This window comes from Loxodonta africana, chromosome 5, assembly GCF_030014295.1.
Source record: "Loxodonta africana isolate mLoxAfr1 chromosome 5, mLoxAfr1.hap2, whole genome shotgun sequence".
Lineage (NCBI taxonomy): Eukaryota > Metazoa > Chordata > Mammalia > Proboscidea > Elephantidae > Loxodonta > Loxodonta africana.
This window is the reverse complement of record NC_087346.1, coordinates 101787730-101813161: the sequence shown is the minus strand read 5'-3', so window position 1 is coordinate 101813161 and position 25432 is coordinate 101787730. Positions and strand designations below refer to the sequence as shown.

At 38.4% G+C, this 25432-nt stretch overlaps 2 protein-coding genes across 6 annotated transcripts in view; both read left to right on the top strand.

Moving 5' to 3' along the window:
- PAICS (phosphoribosylaminoimidazole carboxylase and phosphoribosylaminoimidazolesuccinocarboxamide synthase) overlaps positions 1-15249 on the top strand; it is a 59587-nt gene extending 44338 nt beyond the window's left edge. For all 4 annotated transcript variants that reach the window (XM_023555081.2, XM_064285765.1, XM_003415892.4 and 1 more), the window contains 7 exons: positions 2739-2917; positions 5743-5922; positions 6021-6134; positions 6807-6890; positions 9932-10112; positions 11354-11512; positions 14953-15249. In XM_023555081.2, coding sequence (XP_023410849.2) covers positions 2739-2917; positions 5743-5922; positions 6021-6134; positions 6807-6890; positions 9932-10112; positions 11354-11512; positions 14953-15119 — 1064 coding nt within the window. In that variant the 3' untranslated portion in view covers positions 15120-15249. The remainder of the gene's footprint in view (positions 1-2738; positions 2918-5742; positions 5923-6020; positions 6135-6806; positions 6891-9931; positions 10113-11353; positions 11513-14952) is intronic.
- Positions 15250-19610: 4361 nt separating this feature from the next.
- Positions 19611-25432, top strand: part of SRP72 (signal recognition particle 72) — a 32516-nt gene continuing 26694 nt past the window's right edge. Inside the window, exons 1-3 of one of the 2 annotated variants that reach the window (XM_010595695.3) lie at positions 19611-19944; positions 21965-22085; positions 23820-23943. In XM_010595695.3, coding sequence (XP_010593997.1) covers positions 19836-19944; positions 21965-22085; positions 23820-23943 — 354 coding nt within the window. In that variant the 5' untranslated portion in view covers positions 19611-19835. The remainder of the gene's footprint in view (positions 19945-21964; positions 22086-23819; positions 23944-25432) is intronic. The other variant, XM_003415893.4, reaches the window with a different exon arrangement.

Below are 25432 nucleotides of genomic sequence, written 5' to 3'. Positions count from 1 at the left end.
AGATGTATGTAAACTTATATGTGACAGACTGATTGGATTTGTAAACGTTCACTTGAAGCTTAATAAAAGTTAATAAAAAAAAAAAACAGATCCTAGTTGCTCAAATTTGGTAGACAAATGAACAAATACGTCTAATGATTACCAGACCTAATAAAGAAGGACTCTTGAAGCCAGACCAAGCCCAGGCTCCATTACCTATTGACACATGATCTGGCATTGTGGAATTACTTAACTTCTTTAAGCTTCTTCTGCTTTTTGCTGTAAAATGCAATAATAACCAAAACAATTGCCATTGAGTTTGACTCAACTCATGGCAACAGCACGTATGTGTCAGAGTAGAACTGTGTTCCATAGGGTTTTCAGTGGCTAATTTTTCAGAAGTAGATCATTAAGCCTGTCTTCTGAGGCACTTCTGAGTGAGCTCCACCCTCTAACTGATTGGTTAGTAGCTGAGCGCATTAACCGTTTGTACCATCCAGGGACTCCAAAAGTAATAATAGCTACCTCAAAAATTTTATGCAAGGTTAAATGAGATGCCATGTAAAACAGCACAGTGTAGAGATTCTAGAAACATAGATTCTTTTTGTATATAAATAACAAGTTCAGAAATTTCCTAACCCTTTCCTGATAAGAAAAACTTGATGTTAGATTGGAGGATTAGATTGGGATTGGAAATACTAACGTTGCAAGCTGAAGAGGAGTATTGATATGTTAAATCCATGCAGATTTCTGAGACATAGTTTATGTTAATTCCATAGCATTATTTTGAACTTTGTATACAAATACTTCTGGTAGGAGAGGTAGTGTGCATAATGGTTAAGCGGGCTGCTGACGGAGTATAGACAGTGTGGGTTGGAAGTCTCCTTCACCTAATACTAGCTGACATATAGCTACTGTGCCTCTGTCCTTGTCTGTTTTGATGGGTGATCATAATACTGTCTACTTTATGGATGTTGTGAGGATTAAACAAACAAAAAACTATAATGCTTAGAACAATACTTGACATAAAGTAAGTACTTGATACATGCTAACTATAATCAAAGAGTTATTTCCCAAGGCCACCACGTGAGATAGCTTCCATCCTAAACATCACAAGTCTGCTCTTCATCATAGTTTTCCAATGACAATCTGAGTAAGAGAGAAGGGAGCAGGTGGGCCAATACTTTCTTTGGCCACTATGTTCATCCTGATACTGCCGAAGGCTTTTTTTAAGGTCTGCTTTACACATTAAGAGAAAAAGTCTCTTCAGAAGTTTGGCCTGTTTCTGCTTTAATATTAACATTGCGAAGAATGGGAATTCCAGAACACTTAATTGTGCTCATGAGGAACCTTTACATAGATCAAGAGGAAGTTGTTTGGTCAGAACAAGAGGATACTGATTGGTTTAGTCAGGAAAGGTGTGCATCAGGGTTGTATTCTTTCACCATACCTGTTCAATCTGTATGCTGAGCAAATAATACGAGAAGCTGGACTATACAAAGAAGAACAGGGCATCAGGATTGCAGGAAGACTCATTACCAACCTGCATTATGCAGATGACACAACCTTGCTTGCTGAAAGTGAAGAGGACTTGAAGCACTTACTAGTAAAGATCAAAGACCACAGCCTTCAGTATGGATTGCACCTCAACATAAAAGAAAAAAATCTTCACAACCGGACCAGTGAGCAACATCATGATAAATGGAGAAAAGATTGAAGTTGTCGAGGATTTCATTTTACTTGGATCCACAATCAACAGCCATGGAAGCAGCAGTCGTGAAATCAAAAGACACGTTGCATTGGGTAAATCTGCTGCAAAGGACCTCTTCAAAGTGTTGAAGAGCAATGATGTCACCCTGAAGACTAAGGTGCGCCTGACCCAAAAGCCGTGGTATTTTCAGTCGCATCATATGCATGTGAAAGCTGGACAATGAATAAGGAAGACCGAAGAAGAGTTGACGCCTTTAAATTGTGGTGTTGGCGAAGAATATCGAATATACCATGGAGTGCCAAAAGAACAAACAAATCTGTCTTGGAAGAAGTGCAGCCAGCATGCTCCTTAGAAGCAAGAATGGAGAGACTGCGTCTTGCATACTTTGGACATGTTGTCAGGAGGGGTCAGTCCCTGGAAAAGGACATCATGCTTGACAGAGTACAGGGTCAGCGGGAAAGAGGAAGACCCTCAACAAGGTGGATTGACACAGTGGCTGCAACAATGAGCTCAAGCATAACAACAATTGTAAGGATGGCTCAGGACTGGGCAGTGTTTCATTCTGTTGTGCAGAGCGTCACTATGAGTCGGAACCGACTTGACGGCACCTAACAACAACAAGTACATTGATATTCTACATGGTCCATATAATACTGGACCATTCAATCCAAGAATCCTGGAACTAAACTGAATTTAGAAATAATATTAGTGCCACTTAGGTAAGTCATGTGCCTTTTGCAGAGTTTCAGTACTCAGTGACAAAGGTAACGCCTAGTAACCTGTTGAATGAATGGTAAAGACACAAGGACCCAGATTTTCTGGTCCAGTGTATATTTTGCTGCACAACATCAAAATGAAATATTCTTTAATGAATTTGATAGTAGAAAACAATAATTTTGTTTTCCTACTTTTACCTTTTTTGATAGCATCATTTAGGGGTAAGACATTGGGCTATATAGAGGGTTTTTTTTTTTAAAGGTAGACTTTTGTTGTACATTAGATGTAACTTTTTAAATGAAATTGTAATGCTTTTACCGTCAATATGTAGGTATCAAAACTGCTTTCACCAGAAAATGTGGGGAGACAGCTTTCGTTGCGCCCCATTGTGAAATGATTCCAATTGAATGGGTTTGTAGAAGAATAGCAACTGGTTCTTTTCTCAAAAGAAACCCTGGCGTCAAGGAAGGATATAAGTTTTACCCACCTAAAGTGGAGATGTTTTTCAAGGTAATTATTTTATTCTTCTCTGTCTTATGATAATGTAGCAGCGAACATATAATTACAAAATCAAAATATTTAAATATTTTTAAAATGTTTGAAATTGCCAGAAGTCATTCCAGAAACTTATGTCAGTAATGTGTACTTCTGTTAACAATGGATAAATCAGTTTTTTAAAAGAAATCTGCAAAAATCCATTTTTCTTTTGACTAAGATGACTAACAAAATGAATTACTTAAAATTAGCAATTATTGGGAAGAAAAATAATTTCAAAATTCAGAAAATGTACTCTTGAAGAGTTTAAAGTGAAGGCTAGCTAGTATAAAGGATTTTACTGAAATCCAATACAGGGAAATTGTATTATCAATGTCTTCTAAAAGCAAAAAAAATATAAAGAATGAAATAGGAATCGGTGGTTATGGGTTTCTGTGGTTTTCTTTATTGAAACTGTTTTTCTCTTTCCATCTTGGTTTATGTTCCTCATGCTGAGGAAGCACAGTTAGTTCAGTGTTTTAATTAGTGAGTTGTGTAACTTTAAATTCCCATGTTATGATTATGATTATACCAATCAAGAATCCATAAAAGATAAATAACGTGAAGTTGGGACACTACTTAGGATATAATGAAAGTATCTTATTCTTTCAAAATCTGTTTTTTTAATGAAGTTTCTTGCATTATCATCTAAAATAATGTCCCTAAAGACTTGTGTTTTTTTAAGTTCTTATCAAAAATGAGGTCAGTAGGTGTGGTGGGATGGATCACATTTATGTAGCATTCTTGCCATAGTCTTACAACTCCCACCAAATGATTGAGTTGGACTTTGCAAATAAGGTGTATGGAACCCTAATGAGGGAATTGGTAAGCTTCGCCATTCCACTAGGCTTAAAATGAGCCATCCTAGAGGTGGAAAGGAGGACCTCATTACCAAGAAGGAATAGCCAGGAGTAGAGTGCGTCTTTTAGACCTAGGGTCCCTGTGCTGAGAACCTCCTAGACCCAGGAGACAGAGAGTGGTAACATTGGAGAGGGTGTAAGACAGGGAGAAGCAGCTCCAGAGAAACGGCGGCAGAAGGACCAGCATAAGATGGCATGGTGGGCTTCCCAGCCCACAGAGCAAGGCAGTTACAGTAGGCGTGCTGACCCCAGAGAGTGAGAGCTGAGAACCTTCAGGCAGGAGGCTTCCTGGTGGAGTGGGGTGCCTTTGGGCACTTACTGGAGGAGCTAAAGAGCTTTGTAACACTTGACTGAGCAAGGCAGAGGCCAGGCCCAGGGGCCTAGGCGCCAAGGGAAAGGCCTGCCCTGACTGAAGAACTGTAACATTTGTTCCTGATCGTGAATTGTACCCTGTTACTTCCCTAATATTGTCTGAGTTCTGTGTGGCCATTGCAACAAATTATGGAACCCAGCAGAAAAGTACAAAGTGCCTTGGGAGGACAGCTGGTGTCAGAATTGTTGAAAAGGTCAGAGAGTGGAGGTATGTTTGACCTACACCTCATAGGAATCAGCCTTGGACATTGATCTTTTGTTATTTTTTATTTTTATTGTATTTTTGGTGAAAGTTTACACAGGAAATTGCTTCTCATTTAACAATTTCTATACATTTTTTTATACATATTATACAATGACATTGGTTACATTTTTCACAGTATATCATCATTCTTGTAATTTCCATTTTTGTTCTTCTGTTTACATTAGTCTAGCTTATACGCCCACCTTTGCCTTTTCATCTTTGGTTTAGGGTAAATGTTAACCATTTGGTTTCGTCTAGGCAATTATTTTGAGGAGCACAGTACTCACAGGTGATATTTATTTTATGGGCCAACCTGTCATCTGGCTGAAAAGTGACCTCTGGGAGTGGTTTGAATTCCAGGTTTAAAGAATATCTCAGGGATATAGTCGTGGCGGTTCATCTAGTCTCTACCAGTCCAGTAAGTCTGGCCTTTTTTTAGGAATTTGAATTTTGTTCTGCGTTTTTCTCTATTCTATCTGGGACCATCTATTCAGTCCCTGGTCAGAACGGTCTGTAGTAGTGCCCGGGCATCATCTTGTTCTTCTTGCCTCCAGGTAGATGATTTTGTTGTTCATGTAGGCTGTTCTGTAGACTAGTTTTTTCTTTGAGTCTTTGATTCCCTTCCTTCTCTTTAGCTCCGGATAAGTACAGACCAATAGTTGTATCTTAGATAGCCACTTGCAAGCTTTTAAGACCCCAGGCACTACTCACCAAACTAGAATGTAGAACATTGTCTCTATGGACTATATTATACCAATTGTCTGAGTTGCCCCACAAGACTGTGATCCTAAGCCCTCAAACCCTGTAGATGAATCCCATGGGGTATTTGGTTGTATCTAGGAAGTATCCATAACTGCTAGGCTGTTAATCTTGATTCTTCACCCCAGCCCTCGTGAAGTTAGAGGAGGTTAAACGCCATCCACCAAGTCATTCTTACAGTAGATAATGAAAATTGCATTTTGAAAACATTTAGCTGACTGAAATATGTTTTGGCCTTCCTACCATCTTTAGTGAATCTTACTAAGGGAAAATAGAAATCACAAAAGCTGTGTTTAAATTGGTATATAGCAAGAGGATAAATTCTATCAAATACTTTTTTACCTAGAATAAATTAGTCAGCTAAATGTTTTTAATTTCAAAGTAGCTGTTAAGAGTTAGCAAATTAAAGATCATCGATTTGAATTACAGGAATTTTTTTTTTTTTAAATCAGAGAAAACGAATATGTCTGAGGAATTCAGAAATTAGAGGAGAAAAAGACTAGTTTTTCTGACAAGTTCAAAATTTTTAGTTTTAAGTTAATAGTACTTCTACATTTTATTCTCAGGATGACGCCAATAATGATCCACAGTGGTCTGAGGAACAGCTGATTGCTGCAAAATTTTGCTTTGCTGGAGTTGTTATAGGCCAAGTTGAAGTGGATATCATGAGTCATGCCACGCAGGCTATTTTTGAAATACTGGAGAAATCCTGGTTGCCCCAGAACTGTACATTGGTTGATATGAAGGTACAATAAGGAGATTTGAAAGTAAAGATTATAACTGAGAAATGTCTTAAGTAGTGTAGTTTCTTTAAAAAATTTCTTTGGTGATACGCTGTTTCTAGATTGAATTTGGTGTTGACATAACCACAAAAGAAATTGTTCTTGCTGATGTTATTGATAACGATTCCTGGAGACTCTGGCCATCAGGAGATCGAAGCCAACAGAAAGACAAACAGGTGACACTTAAGGTTTTTTGCCCTTCACAAGATCAGCCAGGGATAGAGAAGAAAGATGGAATGGAAGGAAAAGTAAAGGCAATTGTTTTTCCCTATGATAAGAACCTTATTGATAACTTTTTATTTTTAAAGATAAATACCTCCTCTATCCTGGGGAAAAAAAAAGATAGGAATAAAATTTACAATTATAGAGCATATTTCTTACTTATTAATAGACTCTCATAACAATAACAGAACAACTATTATCCTTGTTTTGCTCATTGAAAACTGAGGTGGCTCTGAGAGAATAAGTCTCTTCACAATTGCGAGAGTAAGTGGCAGACCTAGGACTCTACTCCAAGACTTCTGGCTTTTATTAGGTCCCATTTCCGTTCTTAAAAAAAGCAATAAAACAAGACTGTCTCTATACTTAACATATAAGAATTCCCAGGAGACTTAATTGTAATTGCTAATGTGAAAAGCAATCACAATTAAATGTAAATACAAACGTACCTTACTACCTGAACTTTCTTGAGCCTAATTTAGGAAATGAGTTTGTAGGTTCAGATACATTTTCAAATATCTGGCATTATATATCCAAACTTCTGATAATCCCTACCCAAAAGTCAGAAACCAAATAGGTTCAGATAACAGGAAATAGTTGTATTCTAAACCTTCTGTCTTATTTTCTAGTCATATCGTGACCTCAAAGAAGTAACTGCTGAAGGGCTGCAGATGGTAAAGAAAAATTTCGAGTGGGTTGCAGAGAGAGTAGAGGTAAACTTTTGTAGCAAATCTACTTAGTTTTGTGTGTTTTTCTTCTAGAAAATTTTCTGTTTCAGAAAAAAAAATATAGGTGGGTATGGTACTTTTCTGTTTCTCAATGACTTGAAAGAAAGGGGCACCTTTAAGAAGTGTACCAGCTGCATATCCATCTGCAAAAAAATGAAACAAGACCCATACCTCACACCGCACACAAAGACGAACTCAAAATGGATCAAAGACCTAAATATAAAATCTAAAACAATAAAGATCATGAAAAAAAAAATAGGGACAACACTAGGAGTGCTAACATATGAAATAAACAGTATACAAAACATTATTAACAATGCAGAAGAGAAACTAGATAACTGGGAGCTCCTAAAAATCAAACACCTATGCTCATCCAAGACTTCACCAAGAGAGTAAAAAGATTACCTACAGACTGAGAAAAAGTTTTTAGCTGTAACATTTCTGATCAGCATCTGATCTCTGAAACCTACGTGATACTGCAACGACTCAACTACAAAAAAGACAAATAACCCAATTAAAAAATGGGCAAAGAATGTAAACAGGCACTTTACTAAGTGAGACATTCAGGTAGCTAGCAGATACATGAGGAAATGCTCACAATCATTAGCCATTAGAGAAATGCAAATCAAAACTAAAATGAGATTCCATCGCACTCTAATAAGGGTGGCATTAATCCAAAAAACACAATAAATGTTGGAGAGGTTGGGGAGAGACTGGAACACTTATACGCTGCTGGCGGGAATGTAAAATGGTACGACCCCTTTGGAAATCGATTTGGTGCCACCTTAAAAGCTAGAAACAGAACTACCGTACAGTGCAGCAATCGCAGTCCTTGGAATATATCCTAGAGAAAAAAGAGCCTTCACACAAACAGATAAATGCACACCTGTGTTCATTGCAGCACTGTTTACAATGGCAAAAAGATGAAGCAACCAAGGTGCCCATCAACAGATGAATGGATAAATAAATTATGGTATAGTCATACAATGGAATACTACCCAATGATAATGATGAATCCTTGAAACATCTCATAACATGGAGGAATTTGGAAGACATCATGCTGAGTGAAATTAGTCAGTTACAAAAGGACAAATATTGTATAAGACTACTATTATAAGAACTCCAGAAATAGTTTAGACACAGAAGAAAATATTCTTTGATGGTTACAAGGGTAGGGAGGGAGGGAGAGGAGTATTTACTAATTAGATAGTAGATGAGAACTGTTTTAGGTGAAGGGAAAGACGACACACAATACAGGAGAGGTCAGCACAACTGGACTAAACCAAAGAAGTTTCCTGAATGAACACGTCGAAGGCCACAGTAGCAGGGGCAGGGGTCGGGACATCTAGGTCAATTTGCATAACACAATGTGTTAAGAAAATACCTGCATCCCACTTTGGAGAGGCATCTGGGGTCTTAAACGCTAGCAAGCAGCCGTCTAAGATGCGTCAATTGGTCTCAACCCAACTGCAGCAAAGGAGAATGAAGAACACCAAAGACAAGGTAATTATGAGCCCAAGAGACAAAAAGGGCCACAAACCGGAGACTACATCATCCTGAGACCAGAAGAACTAGATGGTGCCCATCTACAACCGACGACTGCCCTGACAGGGAACACAACAGAGAATCCCTGAGCGAGCAGGAAAGCAGTGGGATGTAGACCTCAAATTCTTGTAACAAGATCAGACTTAATGTTCTAACTGAGACTAGAAGGATGCTGGAAGTCATGGTCCCCCGATCTTCTGTTAGCCCAAGACTGGAATCATTCCTAAAGCCAACTCTTTAGACAGGGATTGGACAGGACTATGAGACGAAATGACACTGGTGAGAAGTGAGCTTTTTGGCCCAAGTAGACACATGAGACTATGTGGGTAGCTCCTGTCTGGAGGTGAGATGAGACGGCAGAGGGGCCAGGAGCTGGCTGAATGGACACGGGAAATACAGGGTGGAGAGAATGAGTGTGCTGTCTCATTAGGGGAAGAGCAACTAGGAGTACATAGCAAGGTATATATAAATTTTTATATGAGAGATTGACTTGATTTTTAAACTTTCACTTAAAACACAATTAAAAAAGAAATGTACCAGCAGGACTGTCCTCACTGGTGTGCCAGAATTCCCTGCTGTTAAGCTAGCCAATAAACTCCCAGATCCTATTGGGGAAACCTGGAGTCTTTGTCTCATCCCTGTCCCTGCTGGAACATACCTTACAGTTCTCACCAGCTTTTCCACTGCTACTCTATAGAGTTCCAGTAGCATGGGATGGATTCCTCATAGTCAAAATTGCAACTTTATTTGACTTTAAAATGCCACTTCAAAGTTTATGGTGGTATTGTTACTGTAATTCCGTAGAAGGTGAATGAGAGCTGTTATCCAGGTGTCATAACCACCTTTTTAGATCATTATTTCCATGGTAATTCTGCATTTTGAGTTCCAAATAATTAGAAAGGTTTGTAACATACCACTCTAATTTGGCTATATATGCCTTAAAACTTCCACTGAGACAAAAAATAAAAAAAAATTTTTTTTTTTGAGACATCTGCTTTAAAACTCTACAGACAGAAAAGGAGAGACAGACACTTGGCGGATGCAGGAGATTTTGTTATCATTTATTTGTAAAGTTAAAAATGAGTGATGAAAAGTAAAAACTGTCATACAATAAAAAAAAAACCTCCACCAAGCAGAATGTACTAAAAATCATAGGATGAAATAGTTGATAGTTTTCTGAATATTAATTTAAAAGTTTGAGTATTTATCCTTGCTTTTTATATCAGAAAACAATTTATCTAATTAAAAATTTTATTCTGTAGGTCTTAATTATGAAGATCCCTTTCCACATACGTGGAGGCTACTTTTTAAAATAAATCCTATATTATTTTGTTTGTCTCTTAAGTTTGGTCTGTTAAGAAAGAAAATACTCTGTTCAGATATAATTTTACTATAATGTATAGCTTTGTAAATTGGCTATTATTATAGTACTCATTCCTATGTTTATCTTCTTTTTTTATGTCCATATTTTTCTTTTCTAGTTGCTTCTGAAATCAGAAAGTCAGTGCAGGGTTGTAGTATTGATGGGCTCAACCTCTGATCTCGGTCACTGTGAAAAAATCAAGAAGGCTTGTGGAAATTTTGGCATTCCATGTGAACTTCGGGTAACATCTGCTCATAAAGGACCTGATGAAACACTGAGGATTAAAGCTGAGTATGAAGGTAAACTTCAGAGAACCAGAGCCTTTCAGGAAGTTCTCCTGATTGTGCCAAAAAATTTCGTTTCAGACTACTAATGCTGAAAAGGAGCTTTGCCACATTTCCAAGGGAAAAAAAATATACGGTATATTAGGCCTTCACAGTCCCTCCAGAGAGTTTCCAGTGCTCTACAGGGTCATGTAAAAGAAATGAGCAGAGAGAAAGAATTGAAAATACAAGCAAGGAAGGAGATTAAAGACTAGATTCATGAGGACCTCTTGCATCTTTACTTGATAAGAAGCCCCTCTAGCATAGTTTCTAATATACTCCAACACAAAATAGGCCTTATGTCAAGTATCGGATGCCTGTGGCTAGAACAGCCTCTCCTGGGAGGCACTCAAACATGAAATTAAGGAGTAGTTTCAGAATATAGTACGTAAAAGAAATGTCTTGATGGGATAGCATTGATCTAAAATAATGGAAGCTTGGAGAGACAACCAGAATGTTCATGTCCTTTTCTCAACTGGAAAAAACATTCAGTGAGTATTCTCTCTGAAGGTAATTCCTATAGAAGAGCAGTTATTAATTTAGAGGAGGGGAAGGTCCCAGGCCCCTTCGATAAGCTAATGAAAGCTAGAACTCTTCCACCAGAAAAATGCAAATATATAAAATTTTGGACTCCAGATTAAGAATCTCTTCTTTAGGAAACAAAGGGCAAATTTATAAACTGTATCAGAGAATGAAATGTATAAGACATATGTTAGAAGATATATCTGGAAGTCTTAAATGTTTGGGTACTATATTATTAAATTTGCCTTTAGTACCGCTTCAAGAAATACCCCTAAGTCTCTATTAGCTGGGTTTCCCTGTACCTTGTTGGTTGAGGGATAACCCAGCTGGAGTGACACCTGTTCAGGTGGTATCATTCTTCATTCAGGCCATTCCCTCACCAACACCGTGGCATCTCATTCATACTGTAGACCTTGAAGATGGCAAAACCTATTATAGTTATTTTGTTATTTAAGTGGCAGAATGGACCTTATATGTTAAATATATATGTAATAATGATGTATGTGCTTTTTCCAGAGACTACTACCAAAAAAAAAAATTTTTTTTTTTGGTAGTAGTCTCTGTAAAAAACTTTTTTTTTTACTACCAAAGGAACTCAAGGAGTTAAGGCACATAGCCCTGTTTTATTTTGTTTAAACCTACCTTTAAATCTTTCTTGAATTTTTAGCATAATTATAAACTTGTCATTTTCTTAGGGGATGGCATTCCTACTGTATTTGTGGCAGTAGCAGGCAGAAGCAATGGTTTGGGACCAGTGATGTCTGGTAACACCGCATATCCAGTTATCAGCTGTCCTCCCCTCACGCCAGACTGGGGGGCTCAGGATGTATGGTCTTCTCTTCGACTGCCCAGTGGTAGGTTGTATTGAATTTTTTAAAACTTCATTACAAAATGACAAATATGCACACAGTAGTAGAGAGACTAGCGTAATGAGATCCAATGTACTCATTACCCACCTTCAGCAATTAACAAATGACCAATTTTGTTACATCTATAGCCCCTTCCTGCTAGATTATTTTGAAGTATATCCTAGACATCATCCTTAAGTAGTTAAGTATGAATTCCTAAGCAATAAGGACTCTATTTTTAAATCATAATCATGATTGCATTGTCACACCTAAGAAAAATTAATAGTAATTTCTTTAAAATCATCTAATTTCCAGTTAATGCAGAAGTTTTCTTTTCGTAGTTGGTTTGTTCAAATCAGGATCCAACACAGCCCTTACATTGCATTTAGTTGCTATGCCTCGTATAAGTCTCTTAATCTGTAACAGTTTTCCCTCCCTCCTTTTTTTGTCCTATGAAATTTCCCACATTTTGGATTTGGCCCATTACACATTGCTGGATAATGTGTAATGGTCTTCCACCCCCTATATTTTCTATAAATTGGCGGTAAAAAACGTAGTTAGATCAGATTCAGATTTTATTTTACTTTTTTTTTTATAAGAAAACATCATTCGTGGCATTGAATTTTTTAAAGTGAATGTGATTATATAACTTTTGTAGAGAAAACAATTTTTTTTTTTCAAAATTGGGGCCCAAAGTAAATGACACACAAGGAAGTCTTATCAGTTGGCTGATTGAGCGGGATCTCCTAGAATAAAAGAACTGTGGTATGTTCATCGTAGTCCAAGATATAATCTGATTTTTTTGCAAGTCGTGAGAGTCAATATTGTTTCAGTAAGAGTTGTTTTGTTTGCTTATTATTAATACCAATTAAACCCCAAACTTACCTCATACTTTTGTAAACTATTTCTTTATATGTGTCAAGTGCATTAAATACTTGAACCCTCTGACCTGTTCCCTGTTCTGAAGTCCTGCATGGGGCAGAAGTTAAGTACTCAGCTACTGGCCGAAAGGTTGGCTGTTCAAACCTGTCCAGAGGTACTTTGAAAGACGGGCCTGGTGATCTGCTTCCAAAAGTCACGGCCTTGAAAACCTTATGGAGCACAGTTCTATTCTGTAACTCATGGGGTCACCATGAGTTGGAATTGACTCAGCAACAACTAACAACAGCTGACCTGTTCCACTCTGGACTGACTTCTCTAGGCCTACTGTACCACTGTTGTTTTAGAATCTCCTTATACTATTGTCCTGGAGATTCATTTTGCGTTTCCTTGATCTTGACTCCCTGTTTCCTGGATCACGTCTTCCCTTTTCTTGGTTTAGTATTTCATTGAAGCACATTTCTTTGTTAACTGCCTGAAAAAAGAGTACGTAGGAGGTAAATTCGTTGACACCTTATACATCTAAAACTGGTTTTATTTGTAAGTTGAAAATCAGATTTTCAAGGACCTTTCTGCCTTTCTAATTCTAGGTCCTTTATGAATCTTGTTTTTTATATAAGTGAAGTCATACAATATTTGTCTTTTTGTGATTGACTTATTTCGCTCAGCATGTCTTCAGGCTGAGTGGGGGAAGCCAGTGATCTCAGTATGTAGGTAAACTTAAGCCCCTCAACCCTGCCTGGTGTCCCCTCACTCCAGAGACTTTCTTCTGCCTTCTTCCGAAAAACTGATAACTCTGCCAGGGTGAGGAATGGATAGTTGCTCAAGCAGATAGAGTTGAAAGGGATCTGAGGCCCTATTTCTTAGACTTTCAGTCAGTTGTCTTTGTAGCCCCATTTTTATCTTCCGCCTCCCCCCAGCTCCAAAGATATCAAGTGCTACTAACTCCTCAACCTTCTGGTGATTCTTTAATATAAATCAGGTTGTTTCTCATCTCTCTCTGCTTCTCCCTTTTTAGGATTAAGTTTTCTTGAATCTGTTAAATTAGTTCCACTCCATTTGCCTCTCAGCTGCTAAGATGTTATTGCTATCATCTCTTTGTCCTTGTGGCCTTATGCCTATATTCATTCCCTCTACTGTTGTTTTAATAGGGTTTCAGAAATAAATCTTGTGCTCAATCCATCTTTACCTAGACATCTGATTATATCAATTTCTCAAGTTAAAAATCTACTCTAGCTAATAAATGAAGTCATAAGCAAATTGATGCCACAGGAATAGTATAGGTATTATCCATGGAACTTAGAAAAAGGGAAATGTGATAAGCAAAAATTTGGCAGTGTTTATCTAGTATTGTCCAAGAAGGAGAGACAGGAAATGTAGGACACTTGGTCACTAGAGTTAGGGACAACCTTTTGAGGAACAGTTTTACAGTGGCCCATGTGAAACCTTGAAGACTGTTCATTTTTCTTCCTCTGATGCCAGGCTCACAAGATAAGCTGTTTTTTTCTAATTAAGCTTTCTTGGTATCAGGAAGGGCATCTGGGCAGTAGGCATAGGTGTTTAGGTACTAGAGTGGAATGCCTCACCCAGTATAGGAATAATAACGGTTGACATTTGATGAGTACTTACTATGTGCTGCCCAGTGCCCCAAGCACGTCACCTGTATTAACTTACTAATCCTTACATAAGGTAATCACTAGTTAGTCCCATCTTACAAATAAAAAACCAAACACATTGCCATGGAGTCAATTCCAGATAAGGACACTAAAATTAACATTAAGTAACTTGGCCAGTGAGTGTCACAAAGTAAGTGGTACAGCCACAGAAATTATTAATATAAATTAATAAATTGACTTTAGTCTCTTATGATTGTGGCTAGTGAGAATCCAAGAGCCTGATGAATTTCAAGAACGCTGGGAAAATGGAGCTTTTGGATCTATAAGCTAGCTAGATCTTGACCCTGTTGACAGAATAATAATACCATCTCAAGAAACTGCCTGAGCAGGCATATGGCTCCCAAAGGACCTTACTTTCTTATTCTGCTGTCTTTTAAATCTTCCTGAGTTTTTTTCTAACCTGACATTTCTTACCTTTCTATTTGACTTCTTTTACTACTTAAAAATGTTAGAATATTTTAAGTACAAAGACAGATGGAGTAGTTAGAAGATTATCAGAACAATAACAAACTTTATGTTTGTCTAAGAAGATAACACTTTTCTTGTCCCTTGTTTTACTTCTGTTCCCTTTCCCCAGTTATCTAAAGTAGTGGTATATGTAGGAAAAAACTGGAAAGTCAGTTTCTTTGAATGTGGGTTCAATGAGAAGGGTAATAGATGATGTATATAAAATACCTGTTCGTCACAAATAAATGTTACTTTTTTCCTCTTAAAATCACTTTACCACCCCAGCAGTAAAGATGGAATCTCCTTCCAAAGACCCTACTTTAAACAAGAAATAATACAGTAGCATTCTATCATCTGTAGTTAACAGGACTTCTGTGAATAAAAAATGCTTGCTATGTGGTATTGACAGCTCAATTTTCTGTCTTTTCCTTTCTGAATCATTAGGTCTTGGCTGTTCAACTATACTTTCTCCAGAAGGATCAGCTCAGTTTGCTGCTCAGATATTTGGATTGAACAATCATTTGGTATGGGCCAAACTGCGAGCAAGCGTATTAAATACATGGATTTCCTTGAAGCAAGCTGACAAGAAAATCAGAGAATGCAGTTTATAAGAACTTGATTGCATTTTTTATGAGAAAAACTATTAATTCCTAGTTTAGCAGCAGAAAAAAATCATGCAAGATGAAAAGATTCTAGATTAGGGAAAACAAATAAAATGTATTGAATAAATGGTTCTGTAGATTCATGGATTAATAGAATATCTGTATATATTTATCAATATATTTCTTTATAAGTAGTGAAGTTACTATATGAGCATTTTTAGATGAAGCCATTTTACTTACCCACCACTGTATAGGGGTCCCTGGTTGGCATAGATGGTTAAGTGCTCGACTGCTAACTGAAAGGTTGGCAGAGGCACCTCTAAAGAAACGCATAGCGATCTGCTTCTGAAAGATCATAGCCATTGAAAACCCTATGGAGCACAGTTCTACTGTAACACAAGGGGTTGCCATAAGTTGGAATCAACTGGTTTTTGGTTTGGTACCCACTATATGATCCTTGGAACCCCTGGTGGCTTTGTGGTTAAGAGCTATGGCTGTTTGAATCCACCAGGCGCTCCTTGGAAACTGTGGCGCAGTCCTACTCTGTCCTATAGGGTCACTATGAGTCGGAATCAACTTGACGGCAGAGGGTTTGGTTTAGTTTTTTTTTTGGTTTATATGGTCATTGTTAAGTAGAAACATAATGAAGTATATTTTTTAGATACCAGTAATGTCCTCTTGTAAGCTCTAAAGTTACTACTTGATGTAAATATCAACCCATAAGTTTTAGAAAGTTAAAACATATCTTAAAAAGAGTGGCGAGAGCAATAGTTTTTTTTGCTTTATGGTCTTTACAAAATTCTAAGGGGCTGTTTTTTTATTTGCAGTCAGTATCTCAGAAAATGGTATTTCTATTTATCTCTAGCTATAAAAAAAAAAAATTTTTTTTTTTTATAGAAGGACAAGAGCCTTGGTGGTACAGTGGTTAAAGTGCTCAGCTGCTAACCAAAAGGTTGGCAGTTAGAACCCACCACCTGCTCCACGAGAGAAAGATATGACACTCTGCTTCTATAAAGATTTACAGCCCTGGAAACCCTATGGGGCAGTTCTCTGTCCAGCAGGGAATCAACTTGACAGCAATGGGTTGAGAGTTGTATAGAAAGATAGATGGTTTTGTTTTTGCTTTTTTAAAAGAAAAGTTAAGGTTGTTGGTCACTGTATCACGTGCTATTGCTGGGTTTAGCAGGAGACGTGAAATAAAATGAAAGGGCATGGTGAAAGCCATAGAAAAGGAACTTTTCTGAAGCTTTCTCTGGTATCAGGGTACTTTCTTGTGGAAAAAAGTAGTTACCTTTGCTGATTTCATAAACTCTGTTTAGCTATGTGGGGGTATTGGTGGCTTAGTGGTACAGTTCTCACTTTCCTTGTAGAGGCCCAGATTCAATTCCTAGCTGATACACCACGTGCAACTGCCACCTGTCCCTCAGTGGAGGCTTGTGTGTTGCTATGATAATGAACAGGTTTCGGTGGAGCTTTCAGACTTGATGGACTAGGAAGAAAGGCCTGGCAGTCTACTTCTAAAAATCAGCCAGTGGAAGCCCAGTGGATTACAATGGTTCGATCCACAAGAGCAAGACTATAGCTCTTGCCACTCTTTTTAAGATATAACTGTTTTAACTTTCTAAAATTTATGGGTCAAGTAGTAACATTAGAACTTACAAGAGCACATTATTAGCATATAAAAAATATACTTCTTTATGTTTCTATTTAATGGGGATGGCACAGGACAAGGCAGCATTTCCTTCCATTGTTACGAGGTCGCCATAATTTCAGGGCTAACTTGATGGCAACTAACAACAATAATTTAGCTATGTAAATTGGTACTTTGGGTGCCTTCTATGGATCATAAAACTTTTAATTCTATTAATACATATTTTAGCCATACTCACAATCACCAGCCTACCATCATTTCAGAAATTAGAATCTCCCAGTTGATTACCTTAACTAGTTTCTCTCGCAATAGTCTGGGCAGTGTATGTAGCAAGATGCACTTCTAAAGAAGTAGATGTCACTGAGAGGATGAATGTGTGTTATGTCATTCCATCATCCGAGCTGGTTACTAAGGAGTCTTAGCTAAAGCATGATGTCATCCAAATTGAGCCCATTGCAGTGTTTTCACATTTTTTCTTTGCCATGTTCATTAAATGTATATTTTAGGTAGATGATCTAACATATTAAGAAAATTGGGTCCATCAGTGCTCAGCTTTCTCATTCCTTTCTCTTGGGCTCTTCCTGTACTAGCTCCTTCTGTGCTTTAACCTCTGCTTCCCAGTAGTCCCAATGAGAATGTTTCTCATATATTCCATGGCTAGCCTGTGATTTCCTACTACCTCCCAAGAGCAATACCAAATACTGTGCCGATTAATTAAAGAACATACAGAAAGTAGAAAGGGTAAAGTCACAAAATAAAGTTCTTTACATAAATTTAGCCTTATTTTGCTATTTTTTATTTTTCTATTTGTTGAGCATCACTGAAATCTTCATTATAGTTCATCATTAATCCATAAACTGGCGTTTGGAAATCACCATGCTGACTCAAAGGTTGGTGGTTGGCTTCTCGGAAACAAGGCCTGATGAACTGCTTCCGTAAAGATAACAGCCAAGAAAACCTGTGGAGCAGTCCTCCTCTAACACATGGGGTCACCATGAGGTGGGGTGACTCTATGGTAGCTAACAACGTTACAGTATGCAGCCTTGAGGATTTCTATACGGATGTCCATGAACCCTTTAAACTGATATGGAAAATTTTACGTGTATGTTCACTGTTATGAGAAGGCAGAATCATAATTTTTAAAAAAGTTTTTATTGTAAATATAACAAAATTTGCCATTTTAACCATTTTTAATGCCACGATTCAGTGGCATTAATTCACAATGTGAAACTATCACCTCTATTTAAAAAACTTTTCATCACCCATTAAGCAATAACTCCCTTCTTCCCTCCCCCCAAGTTCCTGGTAACCTCTACTTTGTATGAATTTGCCTATTTTAGATACCTCATATAAGTGGAATCACAGTATTTCATTATCTCACTTAAATGTTTTCAAGGTTCATCCATGTTGTGGCATATACCAGGACTTCCTCTTATTTTGACATAATAGCCATCTAGTGAGTGTAAAGTTATAGCTCTTCCCATGATTTTTTCTAATTCACAACGATTATATTCTGCAACTAGAGTTCACATGACCTTTAGTGCTGCCTTTGCATTGTACTATGTTGACTAAGCATGATATATGCCAGGCACCAACAGACATAACGACAAGGTGGACATAGTTTCTGCACTTGAAGAACTCACAGATTAGGAGAGAAATAAGCAAAACCTCATTCGGTTAAAAAACTGAGCACCAAGTATGTGCCAGGCAAATACGGTATTAGGGATACTGCAGGGAGCAAGATAAATATGGTCCTTGGCCTTGTAGAACTTACACCACCTAGAAAGACAGGTCTTAAATGATTATCAGCACTTAGAAGTAGAGAGCTGTATAGCAGTGTAACAGGGAAATGTTTATGAAAGGTCAAAGATTTCCTTAAAAAAGTAACTTTTAGGACTGGAAAGATAAAAAATATTGAAGGATGAAAAGGAGTTAGCTAAATTGCTGAGGGAAGGAAGGAAAGATGAAGTGGCAAGAGTTACGAGAATCATGACACGATAGTGAGTCCGGTGATTACGCATTCAATATTAAACTGTCATTTTCCTCAAAAATAATAGGTACCCACTCCCTTCTGACACTGGTACACATGTTGATTTTGTGTTATATGAGTGTGTGAGGATGCATGCATTATATTTTACCGGTAAAAATCATTGTATATTATTTTAAAGTCGGAAAAACTGAGATTCTGAGAAGTAACTTGCTCAAAGTAAGGCATCTCATGAGTCGCAGAGCCAGCAACTGAACGTGGGCATCCTCACCCCAAAATACATTACCTTTCAGGTCTTATTGCCACTGCTCCTGAAATGGAGTCCAAAGGGCAGCCAAGAGATTTTCACCAAACTTGGGGATTCTTTTCTGCTTTGGAGGCCTGGTGGCGCAGTACTTAAGAGCCGGGCTGCTAACAAAAAGCTCGGCGGTTCGAAGCCACTAGCCCTCCTGGAAACCCTATTGGGGCAGTTCTACTCTGTCCTACAGGGTCGGAATCGACTCTATGGCAACGGGTTTTTTTGGTTTGGGCTTTCTGTGCTCTTGCTCATGTTTGGTTCCCTGCAGGAATGCCCTCCACCACTTTTCCCAAAACCCTCGGTTCTCTTAATGATCTTTCAAAAACCCATTCGAACGCCAATTACCCTATTAAAGTATTGCCAACCACCAACGATAAGCCGTGCCTCACTCTTTCAAATGACTCCCTATGATTTCCAGATGGTTTTACTTTATTTTCCACCTGACTCTCCCACAGACTGTAACCGGCTTGCGGGCACACACCGCACCCAGCTCCGCCTCCTGGGTCCAAGACACCGCCTCGCCCGCAGCGGTCACCCCGGAAACACACGCCGCTTTAAACCGAAACTGTTTGGTGAACCTCTTCTCCAGACTCTCCCGGAGTCCGACGAGTGCTTCGGTAAGATATATCAGAAACAACTTCAATCACGTAAATTCGCGACTAGCAGAAGATTACAACCCCCAGCGCTGACTAAGCGAAAAGGACACCCCCGACCCCGCGACGCTTAGCAACCGCCGGCTCCTCAGAGATCCGCTTCCGGGGTAGAGGTCGCCCCCGCCCCTCCTGCAAGATGGCGAGCGGCGGCAGTGGGGGGGTTTCAGTGCCTGCGCTCTGGAGTGAAGTTAACCGTTATGGCCAGAACGGCGACTTCACGCGCGCTCTCAAGACCGTCAATAAGAGTGAGTGTCGGGACGGGGGCGGGCGCTGAGGCGGACCCGGGCTAGCAGGAGAACGCGGCCTCCTTCTGGCGCGCGCGACCACCTCTGGGGAGATGCGGGAGGGGAGAGACCCCGCCACCGCCGTCCGGGGCAGGAACGCCGAGCGGGCGCGGGTCGCAGCTCTCACACCTCTCTAGTTCAGCCCTGGGTCCCGGGTTGCTTAGAGCCACGTGTACTTCCCTCTCTGTCTCCCGCGGAACGCGAGGAAGAGATTTAAAGAGACCGCAGCTTCTGGCGCCGCTGGCAAACTGTTTTGTCGGTTGATTTTTTTTCTGCTTTCACGCTTTATTTTGCAAATATCTCACATTGCCTTCTTTCCTTTTTCCTCTAACGGAGTGATCAAGACAGTATTGCTGAGAGAGCTTGTTTTCTAGGCCTTCGGCGAGGATAGGGACCTGCCTGGGACACGTAATTTGGAAGCTGGTGCTGACAAGGTGGAAGCTGTACAAATCCGTCTGAGAGGACAGGGGGATGGCTGGTTCTGTATGTCAGGCGTGTCATTCCCACAGATAGAATCACCCCAGTGCCGTTAAACTAGAAACAGTGTGTGTGAGAGCCCCAAATTTTGGAATAATGGCGGAAGGAAAGTTTGGCCTGTTTTTGGCCTTTAAGTGATAATTTCAAGTTTTACTGTCTTGCTGTGAGATTCAACTCATATTCTTTTATCCTTTACTACGTAATTCTAATATGGCCTTGATTTTTAATGCCCTTCATTTTGCTAAATTCTTTTCTGCTGTTAGATTTAAAATTTAGTGAACAGGACAGGGTTTGACTGCTCCAAACACTGGTCAGAATAGCAAAATTATAAAGCTGCGTAACTAGTTTTGTTCTACAACCTCTTGCTGTGTTAATGTGAGTGGTGGTAACTGGGCCTACCAAAAAAAAAAAAAGCCAAACCCGTTGCCGTTGAGTCGTTTCCGATTCATAGCGGCCCTTTGGGACAGAGTAGAGCTGCCCCATAGTTTCCAAGGAAAGACTGGTGGATTCGAACTGCGGACCTTTTGGTTAGCAGCCGTAGCTCCTAACCACTATGCCACCAGGGTTTCCAATTGTGCCTGCGAAGCATTTTTTAATGATTTAACACATTGAGGAAAGTGGCAATTGATTAGAATTATTTGATCCATGAAATAACAAAACTTGGATTGAATTAATTTTAGCCCTTGGGGAGGCCTCAACCAATTGTATACACCTAGTCGCAGAAGTTTTTTAATCAGCAAAGGCAATTATTTTGTCCTCCAATATATATTTTTCTAAGTGGTAGAAATTCTTTTGATTCGTAGTCTGAGAATCGGACTCCTGTCCTTGCCCAAGAGCAAAGGGTCTGATCTCAGCAATGTGACACTGAACAACTGTTTGGAGTTGAAACTTGACCACCTGTACTTGCCTTTGATCATCTTAGATGAAAAGGAAAATTTTTAATGGTGTTTTGGAAACATGACCAGCAAAATAAATTGTATTTGTGTTACACTTTATAGTATATAACAGAATACTCTCATTTAATCTTTATAATCTTCTGAAATACATAATGTTCTCATACTGATTTTGCAGATCAGAAAACCGAGATTTGGCAGTTAAATGACTTGCCCAGGACCTTAAAGTAGTTAGTAAAACGCATGCATTCAAATCTCAGTCATTTGATTCCACATTCTACGTGAACCTTTTTCTCTTTGCGTGTGAAGTAATGAAATACGTAGCACACTTCCCAAGATGAAAAACCTGGAGAAATGCCTTCTTTCTGGCTTTTCTGTTTTCACTGCATTTGAAGGGGAAGGAAGGCTATTAAGATATAACTCCTCCTTGTAGTGTTTTAAGTTAAAAATGAAGATCGGTCATTTTTTTTTTTTTTTTTGGTGTTTCTAGCAGTCATTTCTATCGCAATAGTATTGGAAATGTTGGCTTCCTGAGACAGGGAATGGGAAAATTATTAAAAATGTGAAAAGGGAATGGGTGTAAAAATGGCTTTCCTAAAACTGATCTCTAGTACTGCAGATCAACAAGGAAGATGTAACTGCCCTGCACTGTAAAGTGGTATGCCTTATCCAGAACGGAAGTTTCAAGGAAGCCTTGAATGTCATCAATACTCACACCAAAGTATTAGCCAAGTAAGTGACTTAGTTGTTTGTACAGTTATTAGAAACACTTTTACTATAGCTGTACGCACATCTAGTATTTTCTCTCCCACTCTTCACTGATTTACTTCCTTCCTTTCTTTTGACAGTAGTGTTTTTGAAACTGGAAGGAGCAATAGTGGTTTTTGTCCTTTTTAACCTTCAAGAGTCCTCTCTTTACTCCTATATTCCCTTTGAACCATTAAGAAGGAGGTAAACTGTGGAGGGATGTGGGGCATAAATGTAACAAGAGTCCTTGGAGGACATAGGGAGAACAACTTGGCAGAAGTTTAATTTTAAAAAAGGGTAGGGGGAGGCAGAGAGTGCAGAATATGTAGGGTCGGTATGTATAAGTGGATAGTATATAAGTAAATAGAGGTCTCTAGGATGGTATGATAAATTTCAACCTAACCTCTGTATGTACCTCCATTGAGAATTATTTAGGTGAGTATGGTTTTAAGCCTAGATCTTTCAGTGTTAGGAGTTCTTCAGCAGTTTTTAGAGTACATGGCTTGCTCCCCTCCCCCCCCGCCTTTTATTTTTAAATTGCTGTTATTCTTTTTCATTATTGTTTCTTGAAATGTGAACGTATATTCTGAATTGTTACTGTAATTTGATTTTTATTTGCAGTTACATCTAACACGCAAAAGATATGTGTTCTGCAATGAAGTTTGTAGTATATTTATCCTTTAGGGGGATACCAATTTATAAGATGCACAACAGTATATAGTATATTTCTTTTGGTATAGGAGAAGGAGGATATAAGAATTTTTATGTGTATTTGTCTATATTTGCAAAAACACACACTAGAAGGGGAAACAATGAATAAAACTAGTCTGGGGGGTAAGAAGAAACAGGGTAGATTCAATTGCAGTGGGAGCAAAACCTCTTAGTGTATACCTTTTTGTTTTTATATTTGAGTCATATAAATTTATTACAGCTTGAAAACTTATTTTAAAACTTTATTAAAAAATAAAACGTAAATAAAGAGGACTCTGCTTTCTATTGTTAAAACGTGTTTATGCTAAAATTCAGTGTTCAGGAAATTTTGGCCATTTTGTGACACAGGGAAATTTTCAAATAATATTGTGTGAATAAATAAAGGATTTTGCCATTTGCTTTGATAAATATTTTTTTCCTCACGAGTTATGGTTGAAACATCAAAGTGAGACTTTTCTGGCATAACATTAATGTAAATGAATTTTTACATCTGTGAATGTCAGTAGTATTTTTGGAGTTGTGTGTCTGCTAGTTGCTTGGTTAGGAGTGCTGTGTTCTCAAGATTTTTCACTACTTTTTCTTTGCTAACCATTTGTTTCTTGAACAATTAAAAGAAGCATTGTATACCTCATTAGTGGATTTAAAAAGCTTTTAAAATAGTGCACTTAAAGTAGTGTTCAGATTGTCCTTGTTTATAAGAAAATTTGTTATTTAACTGATTCATGGTTTCCTTTTTAAATGTCTTTTTTCAAAAGGCCAATAATTCTAATCAAGAATATCCATGAAAGCAGGCATGGGAGAGGCTAGGAAAATGGATATAATATCATGTTTTCCCACTTGCTAGCTGTGTGATTTTTGGACACGCCACCAACCTTTCTTTGTCAACTTCCTCATCTGTTGGTATGAGGGCTGAACAAATAATATGTATCAGGTGCTTAGAACAATGGCTGGGATATAGTGGGTGCTCTGCAGTATTAGCTTATAATCAATTTTTTTTTACTTTTTCAGTAACTCTCTTTCCTTTGAGAAGGCATATTGCGAGTACAGGCTGAACAGAATTGAGAATGCATTGAAGACAATAGAAAGTGCAAACCAGCAGACAGACAAAATAAAGGAGCTTTATGGACAAGTGGTAATTACTGCTTTAAAATACCTGTTGACAGTCATCCTGAGTGAGCATGACTCTACCTCTATCAAGGAGCAGGGATGCTCCACAATACTGACCACCAAACCAGTTTCTTGAGGTTTGAACATATTCCCTCTTCTTGATCTTCATAAGAATGATTGCATATAGTGTTCTGTGAACAGATTATTTCCTCAGGGTAATTATAAAATTCAAGAAGACGAAAGAACTGCCCTATGAAGTTTGGACTTTTCAGTTGGAAAGATGATGACCAGTGAGCTTATGTGCTTCACAGTCTTAAAGTAGTAGTATTTCACTGTTTTTTGTTTTTTTAATTTTTATTGTGCTTTGAGTGAAAGTTTACAAACCAGGTCAATCACTCATACAAAAATTTATATACACCTTGCTATATACTCCTAGTTGCTCTTCCCCTAAAGAGACAGCACACTCCTTCCCTCCTCTCTTTATTTTCTTGTCCATTCAGCCAGCTTCTGACCCCCTCTGCCCTCTCATCTCTTCTCCAGACAGGAGCTGCCCACATAGTCTCATGTATCTAGTTGATCCGAGAAACTTACTCTTGACCAGTATCATTTTCTATCCCATAGTCCAGTCCAATTCCTGTCTGAAGAGTTGGCTTTGGGAATGGTTTCTGTCTTGCGCTAACAGAAGGTCTGGGGACCATGACCTCTGGGGTCCTTCCATTGACTGGTATTTTGTTCTAATTTTAAATTTTTAAAAAAATCACAATGAATAAGAACTCAGATGAATTGAGCTAATCCGTGAAATCCCTGAAGATGTTTTATTTCAAAATGATTTTGAGACATAAAATTTAGCTTAATGTAAAAGAGGATTATTAACGATGTGGGTGTAGAACTGTGTATATTAAAAAATTGGAACTAGTGAAACTTTCTTAAAGATGGGGGGGAGTCAATTTAGGGCAAATAATGCTATATTGAATTTATTGCCCCCAAGAGGTAGTATGGACAAGTAGGACGAAAGGGTCGAAGAAAGATTTGGGCAAGTTCACGGATTATAAGTCTATAAAGAACTTTTAAGGTAAGCTGGGAAATTTAAAGGAACCCTGATATCACCATGGTTAAAGTGCTCGGCTAACCAAAAAGTTGGCGGTTCAAACCCACCAGTTGCTCCGTGGGAGAAAGATGTGGCAGTCTGCTTCCTTAAAGATTTACAGCCTTGGAAACCTTTTGTGGCAGTTCTACTCTGTGCTGTAGGGTCTCTGAGTCAGAATCGACTTGATGGCAATGGGTTTAATTTGGTTGGGAAGTTTTAGGGTGAATTCTGCCATTTTGAGGTTGATGAAGGGCACCAATCTCTATCATACATAGCAGACTAATTGATCCAGAGTGACAGTTTTTATTGCCCTTTGAGAACAATTTGAATGAAATAAGCAGGTATTAGGCTGTATGTTCTTGAGACTACCCTGTATATTAGCTAGTTTCTAGAAAAGAGAAAATGCAGTAGGATTAAATATAGTGAA